Genomic DNA, 18,577 nt, shown 5'->3' on the forward strand with positions numbered 1-18,577 from the left:
TTCGAAAAAAATGTTTTTGATTGCAAAGGCATCCTAAGGCCACCCCCAAAAGCTGCTGCCCTTCACACAGGCCCTCGGGTGGGCGAATGCAGAATTAACGGTCAAAACTGGCTGATTTGGGAATGTATGGCAGGGGCAAATTATTCAACCCTTTATGGAAAGCTTTTACCTGTGTGATAAGCCTATACCAGTATTTGCCTGGCAAATTTAAAAAAAAAAAATGTTAAATGTGGTTTATCTTCCCTTTATTTGCAAGTAATCAAATGGACACGGGTTATACAAGCAGTGTGATGCTGATTGTGTGTCATTTTCTAATTAATGCACAACATAGACATTTGGATTGGTCACTTGTGCAGCAGTTTTGGATTGTTTATAAAATGGGTGGAGGGAGTACAAAGATAAAACTTTTAATGCCATCTATGAAACAGATGTGTGACAGCTACTACAGTACGAGGGCAGGTGTGTTAGAGTCTTGCAGCGGGTTTCCTGCGGGTATAGATGCGGTTCTCCAGGTTTGCGGGTCATGGGTCTTCTCAATAGCGAGTTTTACTCCTTTTTTCTGATCACGCCTACTTCTAATGATGTCACTTCCTGTTTCTTGATGGTCAGCGGTTTGGGTTGTGGATAAAGTGCTTGCGGGTCGGGTAGTGGGTCCAAGTGGGTAAGTATGCGGGTCGGATTTAACATTGGTTTCGCACAGGACTCTAGTGTGTGTGTTAATACAGAGCGAGATATTGATATAGACAAAGAAATAGAGAACAGAAATTAGGTATGCACCGAATCCAGGATTCGGCCTTTCAGCAGGATTCAGATTCGCCTGAATCCTTATGCCTGGCCAAACGGAATCCTAATTTGCATATGCAAATTAGGGGCTGGGAGGAAAATCGTGTGACATTGTCATAAAACAAGAGTAGAAAAGGTTTCCCCCTTCCCACCCCTAATTTGCATATTCGGCCAATTCTTCCGTATTCGCGGTTCGGCTGAATCCAAAATAGTGGCTTCCGTGCATCCCTAAAGAGACAAAGAAATAGATTTAGAAATAGATAGATATAGAGAGAGTGTTCAAATGGACCCGCACTCCAATATTAGTGAACCATCATATTTTAATTTATCCTACTTGTGCTTCCAACATTCCACATTAGGGTCTTTATCAAGGACCTTTGTAATTGATGACGTATTAGGAAACGGGAGCATCTGTGGTCCAATGCAGTCTTACTTGACAATATTTTCAAACCTGCCCAATACATAAGAGGCCATCATTTTAGCTCCATCCAAGGGCCAATAAGCTGCTGACTTTCTGCTTTACGCTGGAACTGGCCTTTGTCACATGACCAGTCTGGTCCTGTTTCTATTTCACTCAACATCCAATCATATGCTGTTGCACAGACAGCTGCTTATATTTAATCTCCGCCCCCGTCCTTGTCTGTATGGGCCACGGCTTCTCATGTAACCGTTGAGCCACAGCAGCTCATAGGGTTGTTATCTGTCCTTTTTATGACAAGTGCGGGGCTGGAATATTTCTAGAATGTTACCCAGAATTCCTTTAGAATATCCTTTCCGTGAGCCTGCAGCCAGGCTCCTCCCCTTCAGCTTGTGCCACTCATTGGTGGTCTGGTTGGTGAGGCCCAAGTACAACATGAAGGCGCTGTATACTCCAAGGAGCAGCACCAGGACGCACAGGAACCCCAATGTGAACACGATCCGGGGAAAGGTCATGAAAAGGTGCTGGGAAGACAAGAATAATATCAGTGACGCGGAGGTGAGGGCAGAGAGCATTGGGTGCGGCTATTTAACCCCTTAATCATACCTGGATAATGAAAACCATGTTCACCAACTGCTCGAGCCCATCAGGATCGATAAAGGTCGCCGACATCATGTGAGAGAGCAGCACCACCTTCAGGAGGAATGCAGTAATGACCGCGGCCAAGGAGAGAGCAGTGAGGGTCAAACTGATCAGGTAGATCAGGAAATATCGCATATTCAATCCTCCGATGCAGTTATTCACCCAAACGCAGTGATGGTCAAATCTGTGAACGCAGCAGCCGCATACGCCTAAAAAACAGTGGGAGCGGGTCAGAAACAACATATTGACTTTAAAGGATAAGTAAACCTTACAAATAAGTGAATGTAAAATTAATGAGGGTCCTATGCTAAGCACTTTTGCACGTAAATTCATTATTTATTATAATTCCAAAATATTAAGGGATACATGTACTGTTAATATGAATGAATTTTGTTACAACAGCGCCACCTGCTGGTCATTTCCCAACCAGTCTGACCACCAAGTAGTCAAGGAAGTTGTCAGGAGAAAGAAAGAGGCTGTACATGTATCCCTTAATATCTTGGAATTAAAACAAAAATAAATAAATGTACATTGCAAAAGTGCTTAGAATTGTACCTTCATTCATTTTACATTCATTTTTAAGATTTACATATCCTTTAATATCTTGGAATTAAAAAATAAATAATGAATGTACATTGCCAAAGTGCTAAAAAATAGCCCCCTCGTTCATTTTACATTCAATTGTTTTTAAGGTTTACCTATCCTTTAATTCCCATCCTCACATTAGCGCACAGAAGAATGAGGATGAGAAGTAAAAACAAATGTATAATTGCTCAGAGTGCTTGAAGCCCTTTTGTAGTTTACCTAGTGCCATTTGCTGGCTGGAGTCGGCGGAACATTAATTTCTTGAGAAAAGGAGCTTTTTCATCTGCCGTTTGTCTGGTCAGTTCTAAGCAGCGCAACGTAAGATGTTCCTTTTTTCAAGAATTTCATTTTCAGCCACTTGTGATCACCAGGTGGCACTTTTTTCAATTTATTCTATTAGCAGTGTAGAAATTCTAACATCTTGCTAACTGGAAAAAAAAAATTGTAAAAGTGCACAGAAGCTAATCTAGAATAAAATCTCCTTACTGCAGTGCTTGGAGCGAGCAGGCTTTGTTAGCTGGCAGGTTGGGCATTGATTCTCGGGGTGGAACAAGATGGAGTCATATTCGTATAGCTGCACGTAGGAGGCTTCATTCTTCCTGTTCACGATCCCTAGAAATGTTAAATAAGAACAGAGAACATGGCTTGCATCAATGCCCAATTCCCACCCCGTCTGCGGGATTGTAATAAAGCTCCAAGTTAGTTGGAACTAGTTATAAATACTTATTTCCTTCTTTACCTGGGTCAGCGGCACAGCAACGGTAGAAGAAGTAGAGGTTGACTGAAATGCAGGCGTACGGCAGAAAAATAAAGGGCCAGTTCATTTCCAGCTCCAGACAGTAGCCAAGCACTTCCCAACTGTATTCAGCAAACACCAGAATGTCTAAAATCAGGTGCAGAATAACAAAGGCTCCATTCCTGTTGGGGAAACACCAATCATCTGTAACCCTGTTATTAATTAAGGGGGGCCCTAACCAAAGTTGGTCCCCGAAGGGGGAGCCTGAGCTAAAAAACACACTGGCCTAGACTATGGCTAGACCATCAACATCCCCCTACCCACTTTATCTTTCCTTTCTTCTATTACAGATTGGTAAACCCGGAGTCACTTTTTGGACAGTCGGCCACTATAACCAGCAGGTGGCGCTGTTACACAAGTCATTACATTAGCACTTTATATTAGTCTAAAAGTGTCTATATCTCGGAAACAAAAGAAAATAAAACAATGCAAAGTGTTTTGAAGAGTGATCTGAGCAATTTTTCACAAAGTTTTTTTTGCTCTCTGCCTAGAGATGTATTGATTAAAGGATAAGTAAACCTTTAAAAATAAGAATGTAAAATTAATGAGGGAGCTATTATAAGCATATTTGCAATGTACATTTATTTATTTTGCTTTAATTCCAAGATATAAAGGATACATGTACTGTTAATATGAATGAATTTTGTTACAACAGCGACACCTGCTGGTCATTTTCTAACAAAGTAGCCAAGGAAGTTGTCAGGAGAAAGAAAGAGGCTGCTCTGATGTTTCTTTTTTTTCCTAAGCAGAACATCAGAGCAGCCTCTTTCTTTCTCCTGACAACTTCCTTGACTACTTGGTGGTCAGACTGGTGGGGAAATGACCAGCAGGTGGCGCTGTTGTAACAAAATTAATTCATATTAACAGTACATGTATTTCTTAATTAGACATCCAGTCACTCCAGCCTTTATACATTACATTTTTGGCTAACTAACTATTAGAAATATTTTTTATTTTGCACAGCCTATCTATTTACCCAGTTTTTATTTTTACACTGAACAATTATACATAATGAATGTACATTGCAAAAGTGCTTAGAATAGCATCCTCATCAATTCACACACTTATTTTAAAGGTTTACTTATACTTTAAATTAATTGTACAGTGTAAAAATAAAAACTGGGTAAATAGATAGGCTGTGCAAAATAAAAAATATTTCTAATAGTTAGTTAGCCAAAAATGTAATGTATAAAGGCTGGAGTGACTGGATGTCTAATAGAACAGAACACTACTTCCTGCTTTTCAGCTCTCTCTGACTAACTCACTCTGAGTTAGTCAGTGACTATAAGGGGAGCCACATGGGACAATTCTGTTCAGTGAGTTTGCAATTGATCCTCCGCATTCAGCTCAGATTCAAACACAAACAGTTATGTCCCCTCAAGTCTCTGATTGGTTAATGCCTGGTAACCAATCAGTGGAAAGCAAGAGAGCTGAAAAGCAGGAAGTAGTGTTCTCACTATTATGTTACACATCCAGTCACTCCAGCCTTTATACATAACATTTTTGCCTAACTAACTATATTAGAAACATTTTTATTTTGCACAGCCTATCTATTTACCTAGTTTTTATTTTTACACTGAACTGTACCTTTCAGCTGGCCATGCAGTAATCCACATTATAGTTCATGATTCGGATCTATAAAGACCTGTTGGATGAGGACTTTATCAGCGATCACCAATTGGATATTCAGAGACACCTTATAGATATATGCATTTCAGCTAGATAGCTGTCAGCCAGGCTGTCCCAAAGTCCTCATACGTGGCCCAATAATTTTTGTCTTAGTCTGGAGGACTGACCTTCTAGTTGGCCTCAAACCCAGTGAAATGTTCAAACCTACCTGCTAGTTAACTGGATGATTTTTAGACAGATATTGGTCAGGTAGGACCTCCCAAGTACCCCATACATGAGCTAATAATCTGCTGACTCCATCTGGAGGTGCTGAATCAGCAGCTTTTACCGGCACATTATAGTGAATATAAGGGAGACAGCCCTTTCCTCTATTATAGGAGGATATAGAGACAAGTGGGTGTTGCTGGGTTACAGATGCATCTGATACAACACAGGTGTGGGACCTTTACACCAAACTGGATACTGTATCCAAAATCCAGACACAAGGCACAGCATCTCCTTATGTTTTCGAGTATCTGATGCACCCACCGCCATTGAAAGAACAGTAACACCAAAAAAATTAAAATGTTTTAAAGGAATGACAATATAATGTACTCTTGCCCTGCACTGGTAAAACTGCTGTATTTGCTTCACAAACACAACTATAGTTTATTTAAACAAGCTGATGTGTAGCCATGGGGGCAGCCATTCAAGCACAGGATACACAGTAGAGAACAGATGAGTTCTGAAGAATCCCATTGTATACTACAGAGTTTATCTGTTATCTGCTGTGTATCCTGAGCCTTTTAATCCTTTTTCAGCTTTGAATGGCTGCCCCCATGGCTACACAGCAGTTTATTTATATAAACTATAGTAGTACTTTTCTGTTATCTACTGTGTATCCTGTGCTTGAATGGCTGCCCCCATGGCTACACAGCAGCTTGTTTATATAAATTATAGTAGTGTTTCAGAAGCAAACACGCCAGCTGTACTAATGCATAGTAACAGTATATTATATTCTCATCACTTAAAGGAGAAGGAAACCCCCTGGGCGCAAAACCCCTCCCCCTCCTCCCCTGTGTTGCCCCCCCTCCCTCCTCCCCCCTGGCCTACCTGTCCCCTGGGCAAATGCCCCTAACTTATTACTCACCCCTCTGCGCAGGTCCTGTCCACAGAGGTAACAGTCGCCATCTTCTCCCACGCGGTCTTCTTCCTGCTTTGACTGGCGTCTTCTGACGCATGCGCAGTAGGAACATTTTTTTGACGCCAGTCAAAGCAGGAAGAAGACGCGCGTGGGAGAAGATGGCGACTGTGAACTCCGTGGACAGGACCTGCGCAGAGGGGTGAGTAATAAGTTAGGGGCATTTGCCCAGGGAGACAGGTAGGCCAGGGGGGAGGAGGGAGGGGGGGCAACACAGGGGAGGGGTTTTGCGCTCAGGGGGTTTCCTTCTCTGTAATTCTTTTGGTGTTACTGTTCCTTTAATGATGCAGGGAGATGCACCTACAACCCAGGACCAGTGCGTTGGATGGACAATAAAACACAGGCACAAGCCACTGTGAGTCTATCAGAGAACTGGAATAAAGACACAGACAGCAGCCGACTGACCTTGTTTGGAAGCTGCTTTTGTAGCGTCGCTGCAGCCAAGTGGGTAAAACAAGAGAGAGAACCTGCAAAACAGGAGGAGCTTATTGCTATATCTGTACATAAGTTATAGGGCTGCAATTATTACATTCTGCACTAGGTGGCGCATACAGTGAAAAGAATTACCTAGGAACAGACTTCATCCATAGAATGTGACCTAAAGGAGCCTATGGCAGGAGGCTGCCAATAAGAGAGAAGCAACTGCTGTAAAATCTTACCGTGTCGGCTCTGTGTAACACTCTGTCCAGCCCGTTCCTCGATCTCTCGGAGAGAAAGCAGAAAGCGAAGATGCAAACGACGAGGAAAGTCACGTAGGTGATGAAAAGCCAGAGGAAGTCCATCCCTCACCAGCGACTGGAGGCAAAACTATGGCATTAGGAGGAATAAAGGGCAAGTGTTAGATGCAGTCTTTAAAAGCATTTGGCCGGAGGCCTCATACTAGGGTGCACTGAATCCATGAAAGATTTGGCCGAATACTGGACCTTAATTTGCATATGAATATTAGAGTCAGGAAAGGAAAAAGTGGAAAAAAAATCCCTGCCTGCCCCTAATTTACTTATGCAAATTTGGTTTCGGTAGCCACAAGGATTCGGCCCGAATCCTGCTGAAAAAGGCCGAATCCTGGAATCAGTGCATCCCTACCTCATACCTTCAACTAGTCATGAAACTACTTAAACATCCTTACATTTTATAACGGGGAGTGATTCTTCTTTATACCCCCAGGTTCCCCTGCAAGTGCAATGTCTGCCCCATGCAAGAAGCAGAACGGAATAGAGGGATGTATGAAAGGGGTGGTTCACCTTTAAGTTAACTTTTAGTATGTTATAGAATGGCCAGTACTAAGCAAACTTTTAATTGGTCTTCATTATTTATTTTATATCATTTTTATGGGGGTCGCTGACCCCATCTAAAAAACAAATCCTCTTTGATGCTACAACTGTTGTTGCTATTTTATATTATTTTAAAATTATTATTATAAAATAAAATTAATAAATATTGCCTTTTTTTATTTATTTTCATGTTTTGATTATTTACAATATTACAGTAATTCTTGGACGCATGGTGCGGGGGTTAAGTCCCAATTTTCATACAGAATTTCATAATTGGTTTGTTAGCCAACACCCCAACCCATTAAGCCCAACAATATCAACAAATATACATTGCTTGAGTCAATTTGTTACTATTTACATATTTTACATTACTCATCTTTCTACACAGCCCCTCTCCTATTCATATTCCAGTCTCTTATTTAAATCAGTGCATGGTTGCTAGGGTAATTTTGGACCCTAGCAACCAGACTGCTGAAATTGCAAACTGGAGAGCTGCTGAATAAAAAGCTAAATAACTCAAAAAACACAAATAATAAAAAATGAAAACCAATTGCAAATTGACTCAGACTATCACTCTCTACATCATACTAATAGTTAATTTAAAGGTGAACAACCCCTTTTAAGGAGCAGCTAAGAAACTATAAATGGTTAATAGAAGTGCGATTAAAAGTACAGTATTAGTCATAGGAAAAACTCTAATCTCAGGTTCAGGCGTGGGTAATTGTCAGGCACATACACCTGGATATTATAAGGCACGTGACTTCTCAACCTGTTGCGCCCCATTTACCGCTAAACTACAACTCTCACCCACAGAGGTGTATAGCCCGGTCCTTTGTGGATCAGGATCCCAGCCGTGAAACATACGCTCCGGAAAGGGGCAAAACCATCTGCGCATAACAATGTGAGTGTAATGTACGCAAGCTGGAGTCAAATACCCAGCCAATACACAATACTAGTAACTGAGCGCCGCCATGCTGCTACACCCGGAACTAACGCTAAAGAACCACAGACGCTTCCGCAACTTGATATATGTTTGTACGGTGGCCGTATCAGGACATATTTATCTGTTTCCTTATACTGAGGCGCTGTTGTAACTTATATTCGATCATCTGTTTATGATCCATAGCGGAATTAGCAACGACTAATAAATATATTTTCTTTCGTCATTGTACTGTACGAATATTGCCCAGAGAGGCGGGCTAAATCTGAGCACACCCAGTACCTCATGTGGTTTCCTTATAAAAATACTATTTTGTTATCATCACATTCAATCACCATAAGTTAAAGCTGCAGGGAGGAGGAGGAGTCTGAGAACTGATGTCTGGGGTTGCTACCTTTTCTGGAAATAAATACTGGCCTTCCTATATATTTATCTTTTTTCCCTATTTACCTCCCAACTGTCCCTTTTTTGGAGGGACAGTCCCTCTTTTGACAGCTCAACCTGCAGTCCCTCATTTGTACTGGAAAGTCCCTATTTTCTCTGAACTGAACAGCCAGAAAAAAAAAAAGTTTCTCACTTAATTGGCTTTTAGCAGAGAGCACAGAACAGGTTACAGGTGCAAATAAGATACTTTGTAACAATTTTGAGACACAAAAAAACAGTTTAGATAAGGAAAAATATTTTCAAACTTTGATAACCTGCCAAATTTTGTATGTAATAACATTGGGATCAGCCATCATTTTTACCTGCCAGGCCTGTAAAATACCGACCAGATGGCAACCCTAGGCATTTCAGGGGTTTGCCCTGGAAACAGGGTTGCCACCTTTTCTGGAAAAAAATACTGGGCTTCATATATATTTATCTATTCTCCCTATTAATAACATTAGGATCAACCATAATTTTTACTGGCCAGGCCAGTAAAATACATGCCAGGTGGCAACCCTAACTGGAGGCACCTGGCCATTAGTTCTATAATGGAATAGCCATACCTCTAGGGTTGCCACCTGGCTGGTATTTTACTGGCCTGGCCAGTAAAAATGATGGTTGATCCCAATATTATTAATAGGGAAAAAAAGATAAATATATAGGAAGGCCAGTATTTTTTTCCAGAAAAGGTGGCAACCCTACATACCTCCCAACATTCTGGAAATGGAAAGAGGGTTTTTTGACCACGTCCCTTTTTGCAATCACACCCCCCTAATTACCATGCTTATTTTACAAAATTTGCCAGGTTATGAAAGTTTGAACACATTTCCTGTTGTTTTTATATTTTATTAAAGTTTTAATAATGAAGGTGAATTGCCCTTTTAAGCTGTGAGTCTAACTTCTCCCGAGGGACAAAACTGTTACAAATGTATCTTAAGTAACTATTCTGGGCTCTCCTCTAAGAGCCAATTAATTTAGAAACATTGTATCCTTTCTGACTGTTCTGTGCAGAGAAATCGAGATTTTCCAGTACAAATGCGTCACTGTGGGTTGAGCTGTCAAAAGAGAGACTGTCCCGCTCAAAGCGGGACAGTTGGGAAGTATGGATTAGCTTGTAGTGTGGGGATAAAGCAGGCTTGATTGGAACAATTAGTGCACACAGCTGCACCTTTATCCAATGGAAATGAATAGCAATCCTTGGGCACAACTAGGGTTGCCACCTGGCCAGTGTTTTTCAGGCCTGGCTAGTAAAAATGATGGTTGATCCCAATGTTATTAATAGGGAAAAACATCTGATGTTTCCTGGAAAAGACTATATGAAAATCTCCGGAAGTCATAAGTTTGTGGAGAACATGGAGAAGATTCCTCTGGGCTGTAGAGTCCTGATCAAATGGTGCCACATTCTGATACTGAAAGTATTAGGCTTTGGGTCAAACTTTGCAACATTCCTGCCCCAGTATGTTACCGACCATTCACTAACATCTGTACCACTCAAGTACCTGGTGCCTCATCATCTACTGGCATGGAACTGAAATCTCTGTGAGGGTTAAAGGGATCTCACTGATGATTGGTTGCCAAGGATTGCAAATTCTGACTATATTTGTACATTGCCTTAAATAGATTCTGCAAGCCAAAAGCCCACCATATTCAGCATAAACCCTTAATGCCACCAGGCCATATCCAATGTAGTATTCCTGATTCAGAGATGTAAATATTAATCATCCCTGATCCTGAATTCAGAAAAGTCTCATCCTTAATAAATTATTTCTAATATGGGAGGGTGTTTGTTATTGTGCACAGAGCATTCCACATCAGTATAACTATTGTTATAAATACAGTATTTCACTGTAGATACCGGTATTCACCATGTTTCAAAAAATCCTGGGTGCTTCCCAATTAATTCAAACAAATGAACACGCTCTAAGCACTCATGGATATTGCAAAGTGAATTTATTGGAGCTTCTCATGGTCCCCCACATTGATGCATTTCGGTCCTCCTAATGACAGAGTCTTGCATCGGGTCGGGTACCTGCGGAATATCCGCAATATGATTGAGACTCTGGCAGATTATTCTTCATTTACCCAATTCTCTGCAGTGGGGGGGGGGGGGGGTACAGGTGGAAAATGCAGGGGAAACAGCTAAAAATCCAAGCATCCAAATGGCTAAAAGCGCTCGCTGTGACTTCACTTCCAGTCAATGTGTGAGTGGGGAGCAGGTCGGGTGAAAATTCCAGTAAGGGATTGAGAACTTTTAGGACTAAGTTTATACCTCCCAACATTTGTAAAATAGAAAGAGGGATAAAAACATTTGTCGTGCATAGTGTAGTGATTTTTTTGGGTCTTGCCCAAAAACTTTACAAGCTACATATTAGGCCCAAAACACTCAGACAGGCCTATGCAATATGGGAGCTTCATCCTGTCATGGTGGGGGTTTTAGAAGCATCTTGGCCACTTCCTATTACTCTTCTGACCATGCAACCAATCTTCCCACCAGCTCCACAGAAAACATCCCCAAATCTCAGGTAAGTTTGTGAGGGTTTAAGGCCATTTCAGTTGTAGGGGTTAAAATAAATCTGGGTGAGAATTGTGGGCAGTGTGAGGTGACTCCTGAATAATAAGGGAGAAGTTCAAAATGTCTGCAGCGTCCTCTTGCAAAATGGCGGCAACAAAAGCTCAACTTCCTGTCATAAACTGGTTTTATTCAGGCAGCACTTGCTGTGGCAGCAAATACATCACTGGAATAATATTTACCAGCAGTGGGAGGCTGGGAGCAATAGTAATGTGTTGTACAGCCATACAATAAAGAGAATATAGGGCGCCTGTGTGTATTAGAATTCTTGCCCCAGCTGTGACACCCTGTGTATGTGCCCTAGGCCATTGGAGTCGACTGTCTTTCAGGGACGTCTCTTTCCTCTCATGTTACCTCCATTGCTGGCAGGCTGATGGATACAAGCGATGGCTCAGTTATTAGGGATCCGCTTGTGTCAGTTACTGCCTTGAGCATTAGCTAATAAGAAGTTCCTCGGAGAGCTTAATTATTCAGCTTAATGTGTGCAGCTAATTGCAATTAATTTGTTGGTTTACAAGCCGACGAGGGGATTTCTTCTCAGAAAGTCAATGATTTCCAGAGAAATTTCTATATGCTGCATTGCTTTTCTGTGTATCTCCAGCCCAACATGAAGCATCTTTCGCTTTCCCATATACTTTATAAACAATGGCGTTAAAGTTATTAGCAAATGGTGATGGGTGATGACTACACAGGGCCTGCCCACAGTTGCCAGAATTCTTATACAGGTATAGGACTCGTTATCCGGAAATCAGTTATCTAGAAAGCTCTGAATTACAGAATGGCCGTCTCCCATAGACTCCAATTTATTCAAACAATCCAAATTCTTAAAAATGATTTCCATTTTTTGTGGAACAATAAAGCAGTGCCTTGTACTTGGAAGCAAAACCAGCCTATTGAGTTTATTTAATGTTTACATGATTTTCTAGTAGACTCAAGGTATGGAGATTCAAACTTCTGAAAGACCCAATATCTGGAAAACCCCAGGTCCTAAGCATTCTGGATAACAGGTCCCATACCTGTATTGGGATACCCAGTACAGTGTGTCAGAGCATTCTGGGACTTGTAGTAGGACACCCCAGCATTGCAAAGGGATGCACACACTTGATGGGATTCTCTGTCCTTTTCCTGTTTGACAGAGCAGGGCCCTAGTGCCTGTCCTGTCAACACAATATCACATGAGCAGGGAGGCTTATTAGGTTACTGCTTGCTATAGAAACTGCCTTCTCTTTAGCCGCCCGCATGTAACTGATACAAAAAGCCAGGGGCCGGTAGAACGTAAGGTCTGTCTGCGGCTGCCTTCTCTCTGCGTTTGGCTCAGGTAAGTGATGCAGCTAGTGGCTTAACTATGGGTTTCATTATGGCCGTGTTAGTCTGAAAACCTGAGTTCAGTGTGTGTATTATATTGTGCATGTTTGTGAAATGAAATTATTTTACTCCACTTCATTCACTAGGACCATGGAGTGCTATGGGTTTAGTTCAACAACATCAGTGCTTTAAAAAATCCTTTGACACTGTGCCATAGGTATCTTTGTAAAATAAGTGCATGCCACTAAACTCTGGGGTATCAGCATTTTTGGCCTGTAGAGGTTCGGTGATTGCATTGTACATTGTGTTTCTCTAGACAGAAGAACATACACTCTAATTTGTGGGAGGCCCATTTAGCAACATTCTCATTTTAGTGGTTTGAGAGGTTGAAACCATGATTTTGTTTTTCTAAAAACCACAAATGTCATGTAATTTATTAAAAGATCAGACTGTATAAAAAGACAGAACTAAAAAAAAATGTAGAATGATCCAAATAAGACAATGAAAACTTGTAATTCCTCCCCATTACTAGTGGAAAATTAACAAAAAATGGTACAATTGCAGGGTTGGACTGGGCCTGTGGGACACCTGGAAAAAAACAGATGGGCCCCATCGGCCCAGACCCGCTCCCTGCGCAAAGCCTACTGCGGCTTCTTCCTCATGCTTGCTAGGAGAAGTAGGTAGGTGCGGGGTGCCGGAGGGGGGTTGCGGCTAGGGCGGGGGGCCTTTGGGGTGCAGGGGCCGCAGTGGGCCCCCCAGTCCGACGCTGTACAATTGGATAAGGACAGCTCCCATTGACTTCTATATGACCTCGACTCAGATGGCGAACCTTTTTTAGAGTTTTTATTTATACATGGTTTTATTGCTTAATAAATGACAAAAATTTGTAGAGAATAAAAAAATACAAGCGTCAGTAAATCGCCACTCATTGTTTACATTGTTTCTGTTATTGTTTGTCCACGAACATGGGCACTTCCTGTTGGACAAAGCCGTTTTATCCTGATTAACTCCATCCCCGGCATCTAATTCCCTCCTGAGCTCTTTATTTTCTAATGTGCAGCCAATTACCAGACATCCTTCTCTATACCTGTGGCATTTCATGTCTGCTCATCTGCCGTCTCTCTTTGATCTGTAAGACGTTGTTACTGGATGTGGAAACATGTAGTGTGGCAACACCGTGCTATGAGCGAGCAGGAATGAAGAACGCCTGAATGTTAACAGAGAATAGGGAATTCTGTTCACGGAATTATCTCATGAGGCAAAAGTGCAGCTTCTTTGTATGGAGGTTTCTGGGGAACCCATGGGACCCAACAGGACATGTTTGTAAGTCTCTCAAGCTTTCATAGGATGGATATAAGTTAAGGTTTATAAGAGATCCATTGGATTTTTTTTAAGAAAACACCTGCCATGCCATGGGGACTGTTTGTTTAGTTCAGTGCTACCATCTTCTTTGGTTCTTTCAAACATCACCTGTCAGGTTAGGGTGGACTAACCACCCTACTGTGCATGCAATCTCCTAGAACTGACACAGGTAAAGATAATAAGATGGCAGTCCTCTGCAAACTGTACCCAGGACTGGTAGGTTTTGTGAAGAAGAGGAGTTCCAGCAAGGGCTAACTGGTAAGTGACTAGAATAACCGGGAGGTGCCTTACAACGTGGCACCTCCAATGATTTTACTCTTCCTTTAATGAAGTATTGCCTCAAATTGTTTGGAAAGCAGCAGAGCAAACTAGGGCTGGGCCCTTTGGGTGGGAGGCCCTCTAGTACACTTGCTGCCCAGTCCAAACCTGTTTTGGTGATGGAAGAAGACTGCATTATTTCCTCATGTCTTTTCTATTTCTTTTTTAGTTACATCGATGCCAGTAACAAACGAGGGCTGGCCGGAGACATTTGGCTTTGGTATGGGTGGCACAGGGCCTTGTTATATACTATGGGTAGAGGCTGGAAGCAGCGCTCATACAGCTGGTCTTCAGCCTGGGGATCAGATCCTGGAGGTGGAAGGAATGCCTGTTTCTTCTTTGAGCTGTGATTCTTTGACACGACTAGGCCAGGAATGCCACAACGTGCCCCCAAGTATTGGTGTTATTTCACGTGTCCAACAGGTGGAACTGACAAGAGGGAACCAAGAGGAGCTTGGCCTCACAATAACCAATGGAAGACCTCTTCAAGTGAACAGCGTTAATTCTGGTTCTCTAGCATTCAATGCTGGGGTTCGAACTGGGGACTTCCTTATGGAGGTTAACGGGATTCCTGTAACTGACCTATCAGAGGCGACCCAACTGCTGACCTCATGTGACTGGGATACACTACGTTTGGGCCTGCTGTGTGTGGGTCGGAGGCAGAGGCACAGTAGGGCATTTAGTGCAAGCGGAAAAGGAACAGAAAGCAGTTGCCAAGCACATAGACTCAAAGCACAAGAATTTAACAGGAAGGTAAGTCATTTTCAAGGGGGACAATATAATATAAATGTTGTGTGCGTGTGTCTAAGGTAGGCAGTGTCGGACTGGAACACCATGGGCCCACCCGAAAACCTTAGACCAGGGGCCCACCCAAAAACTTTAGACCAGGGGCCCACTCTCTTGCTATTATTCTTCCCTTTCTCACTCAACCTCTATTCTCATAGTCTCTTTTCTTTACATACTATAATTCATTATTCTATCTATTTTCCTCAAAGAAATAGGGAATGACCATGAAATAGGCCAAATGTTTAGCAGCATGAGGGCCCACTGACACCTGGGCCCACTGGGACTTTTCCTGGTATCCCGGTGGGACAGTCCGACACTGAAAGTAGGGATGCACCGATTCCAGGATTTGGTTCGGGATTCGTCCTTTTTCAGCAGGATTCGGATTCAGCCGAATCCTTCTGCCCAGCCGAACCTAAACCTAATCCTAATTTGCATATGCAAATTAGGGGCAGGGAGGGAAAACACGTGATTTTTTGTCACAAAACAAGGAAGTCTAAAGAGACAATTTGACTTACAGTACATGGTGCACATTTGTCCCTTGAGCTGAACGGGGGGTCGTTCCTTGGAGGGTCACATCTGGATTGGTATTATAAAGTTCATTAAACTGTAAACCATTAGACCACATTATCCATTTCCTGGAAGGGTTTAGGTTAATAAAAAAAAATGGTAGATTGAATTATTTGCAATGTAAACTGTGTAATTTAGAAATAAAAAATAAACCATAAAAATCATGACAGAATCCCTTTAAGGTGTCCTTCATGGATGATACCAGCTGCTGCTTCTGCCTTTCTTGACTGAATTGATATCCTGTCTGTCCATATATGTAGCTAAAACAATCCCTTACCCAACCAATGTCTAATTGGGCTCATTCACATATTGACTGGACAAAAATTGTTGTAAGCTGACTAGATGAGCTCCCCTACATCAGTATTGGCCCAAGGAAGAAAGGATAAAATTGGGCAACTTTGGAACACCAAATAGGTGGCGTATGACAAATATCTGCTTTTTGACAAATGTCTGTTTATTTGTAAATCTATGTTCACCTATAGACAAGGTTTTCTCGGGCACATTGTTGCCATCAGAAACTGCACTCTGGTCCCAGGAACAAGGGGCCCTTGTAAAGTACTGAACAGCACAACTGGTTGGTTTTGGGTGGTTTTTGGGGACCTGCCAATGGCTGCAGCATCTCATAAAGGATCATGGATGGGCACAGTGATTGATTCTTGAAATGCAAATTTCACTCATCCAGTTGCCTTGACTGGTAAATGTGATGGGGAGCATAGTGGATACACCAATGTCCATTTTGTCTGCAGCTCCCTTATTGGCTACTGTCTTTGTTTGCAGCTTGATGAGGTCCTTGGAGATCAGTCGGCCTTGAAGGAGAAGGTGTTCTCGCTACTGAGGCAATATGCACAGGGCAGGAAGGTAGATACATTGGCATATTCTCTTTCCACGATCCTCACTCAGGAGTCCCACCATCTTCTGATTGACAACATCAGGTACTAAATTAATAGCTATTTTTTTTTAATGTGCCCTTCCAATGGCTGATGTCCTTTGTAGCAACACATTCCAGCCATTGTAACACATTGCCCACCCCCCTTGAGGGGGCAAACATGTTGGATGGGAAGGTCATTCTGAAATGTTGTCTGGATAATATTTTGGGCTTCTACTCTTGGAATTCTATAACACAAATGATTTAGGACAATTGTTTATTTCCAAAATGGTGTTGTTATAGAGAGTCTTGGACCCAATGCTTCCAAAAGCCAAGGGAGTGTAATGATACTTATGCATATACAGGTGAAAGAGACCTAAGGGAATCAGAAGTATTGACCCTGTATCACCGAAATGAATATCTACAAAGAGGACCGAATTAGAAAATGTCTTATAAGGACCTGACAATGGTTCAAGGGCTGGCATGCCTCTTCTATATATATATAAATGCAATGGCCTGGGGTAACTGGCTGGGGAGCTTTCTTCAGCTACCAGGTACTTCTCATGCAGGCTTGAGGAGGGTGCAAAGTTCCTATAATATGTGCATGTACCCACCTAAGTCTGTGCAAGGAATACCTAATAAAGATATAAAGATAGCACTGCCATGCTCCTAGCCGGGAACCCTCATCAGAGTGTTTTTTTAATATTAGCAATGGTTTCTTTGCCCTATAAAAGCACCAGGATAAAAGATCTTCTCCTTTTTGATGACCAAGAAGAGTTGACCTGTTTTCCATTCTAAGTAATGTAGTCACATGACAAATTTTGTCCCCTTGAGGTGTCGTGTGGCGCTAACATGCCAGCCTGCAGGTCAGTGCTTTTAGTGTTCTCTCTTACACCTGGTAAGCTCAAGTTCCGACTTCCCAGGGCTAGACCATTACTGTTGTTCTGACAAGGTGATCTATTATTAGAAAAGGCTTTTGTTGCCCTTGGAGCTATTTGGAGCTTTGGTTGATGGCAAGGATCTGCCTGTAGGTCACCAATGTCCAAATATCAGACGATTTGGCCGCGGAAGAGAAAAGGTGTTTGTATACTGTGCCTGATGAATTATATTATTTCTTCATAGTCGGAACATTTTATCATCTGGAGAAATCTGCATTCATCAATTTAGATTATTTTTCCTTTTTCAGCAGTTTTTGGGATTCATTTCCTTTTTTTTGTTACCGATTTGTGTTCTGGTTTATAAGACTTTAAGAATTAGCCATTCACTTTTGTTTGGCAGGGAAGAATTATCAGTGAGAGCGCAGCCGACTACTGTCAGCCAAGCCTTTAGAAATCAATGGTTTAAAGATCACTGCTTTCATGACTCACTTTTGGAAAGTGGCACTTCCTGGCGTCTGGTGCCCTCCCCAAATGTCAGGAACATAAAGGTTCGATGAAAATGCTACTAACAGTTTATTGTCAGTTCATTGCTCATCCGTGCTAAAGAGACTTTCCAGCCGACGTGTGTGAGATCAGTCAGAACTAGCGTTGCCACCTTTTTCAATTAAAAATACTGGTGGATACGTAATGGGGAGGTGTGGTGGGAAGTTGGCTGTGAAGGAACAGGATTGGGTTGGATGGGGGCATAACTGAGTTGGCTGGGGGTATAACTGGGAGTTTTGATATGGTCTTGGGCTAAGCCTGTGTGACAACCCTAGAGAACATACTTCTAGTTAAGTATATTATTGCAACCCCTTCATACTTCCAGATGTGCCAATAACCAGAAATGTTCTTCAGTGAGGCTAAGTAAGAAACTTGGTGCTCACCTACAGGAGTGGTGTATAGCCACCCACATGATAAGTCCATGGACCACATGTAGCTTCCAGCATCCCAGTTCTTAAAGTTGGCCGTGCGTGCTCAAATTTGGTTAGCAGTTTGGCTATTTCAACCATCATACGTGACCATCTGGGCTTGTGTGATCAGTAGTAAGTGTTCATACCCATAATCCTGCTTTGAGGCTTATTGGTCCTGATGGACAATTTCTGTCTGTCGGTTTAAGAGAAATGAAGAAAATGTGAAGCTCCATTTTACTTGTAGTGATTTTGATCCTTTGGGGGGTGGGGGTGGGACCTGAACAAAATTTGATAAAATTGGTTA

At 42.1% G+C, this 18,577-nt stretch overlaps 2 protein-coding genes across 4 annotated transcripts in view; one reads left to right on the plus strand and one right to left on the minus strand.

Moving 5' to 3' along the window:
* Positions 1–228: 228 nt before the first annotated feature.
* Positions 229–8,317, minus strand: zdhhc4.L (zinc finger DHHC-type containing 4 L homeolog). Of its 2 annotated transcripts, none has more exons than XM_018234366.2 (7): positions 8,116–8,317; positions 6,693–6,840; positions 6,439–6,500; positions 3,168–3,346; positions 2,915–3,040; positions 1,808–2,052; positions 229–1,725 (listed from the first exon to the last, which is right to left on the minus strand). In XM_018234366.2, the coding sequence occupies exons 2-7, from the start codon at positions 6,813–6,815 to the stop codon at positions 1,480–1,482; spliced, it is 981 nt and encodes a 326-aa protein (XP_018089855.1). In that variant the 5' UTR covers positions 6,816–6,840; positions 8,116–8,317; the 3' UTR covers positions 229–1,479.
* A 5,122-nt stretch (positions 8,318–13,439) lies between these two features.
* The window catches only part of grid2ip.L (glutamate receptor, ionotropic, delta 2 (Grid2) interacting protein L homeolog), a 56,069-nt gene continuing 50,931 nt past the window's right edge, over positions 13,440–18,577 (plus strand). Inside the window, exons 1-3 of one of the 2 annotated variants that reach the window (NM_001374464.1) lie at positions 13,440–13,867; positions 14,394–14,977; positions 16,355–16,509. In NM_001374464.1, coding sequence (NP_001361393.1) covers positions 14,402–14,977; positions 16,355–16,509 — 731 coding nt within the window. In that variant the 5' untranslated portion in view covers positions 13,440–13,867; positions 14,394–14,401. Of the gene's footprint in view, positions 13,868–13,981; positions 14,165–14,393; positions 14,978–16,354; positions 16,510–18,577 lie in introns of those variants that run through there. The other variant, XM_041575454.1, reaches the window with a different exon arrangement.

The sequence above is a fragment of the Xenopus laevis genome, chromosome 9_10L (genome assembly GCF_017654675.1).
Source record: "Xenopus laevis strain J_2021 chromosome 9_10L, Xenopus_laevis_v10.1, whole genome shotgun sequence".
Lineage (NCBI taxonomy): Eukaryota > Metazoa > Chordata > Amphibia > Anura > Pipidae > Xenopus > Xenopus laevis.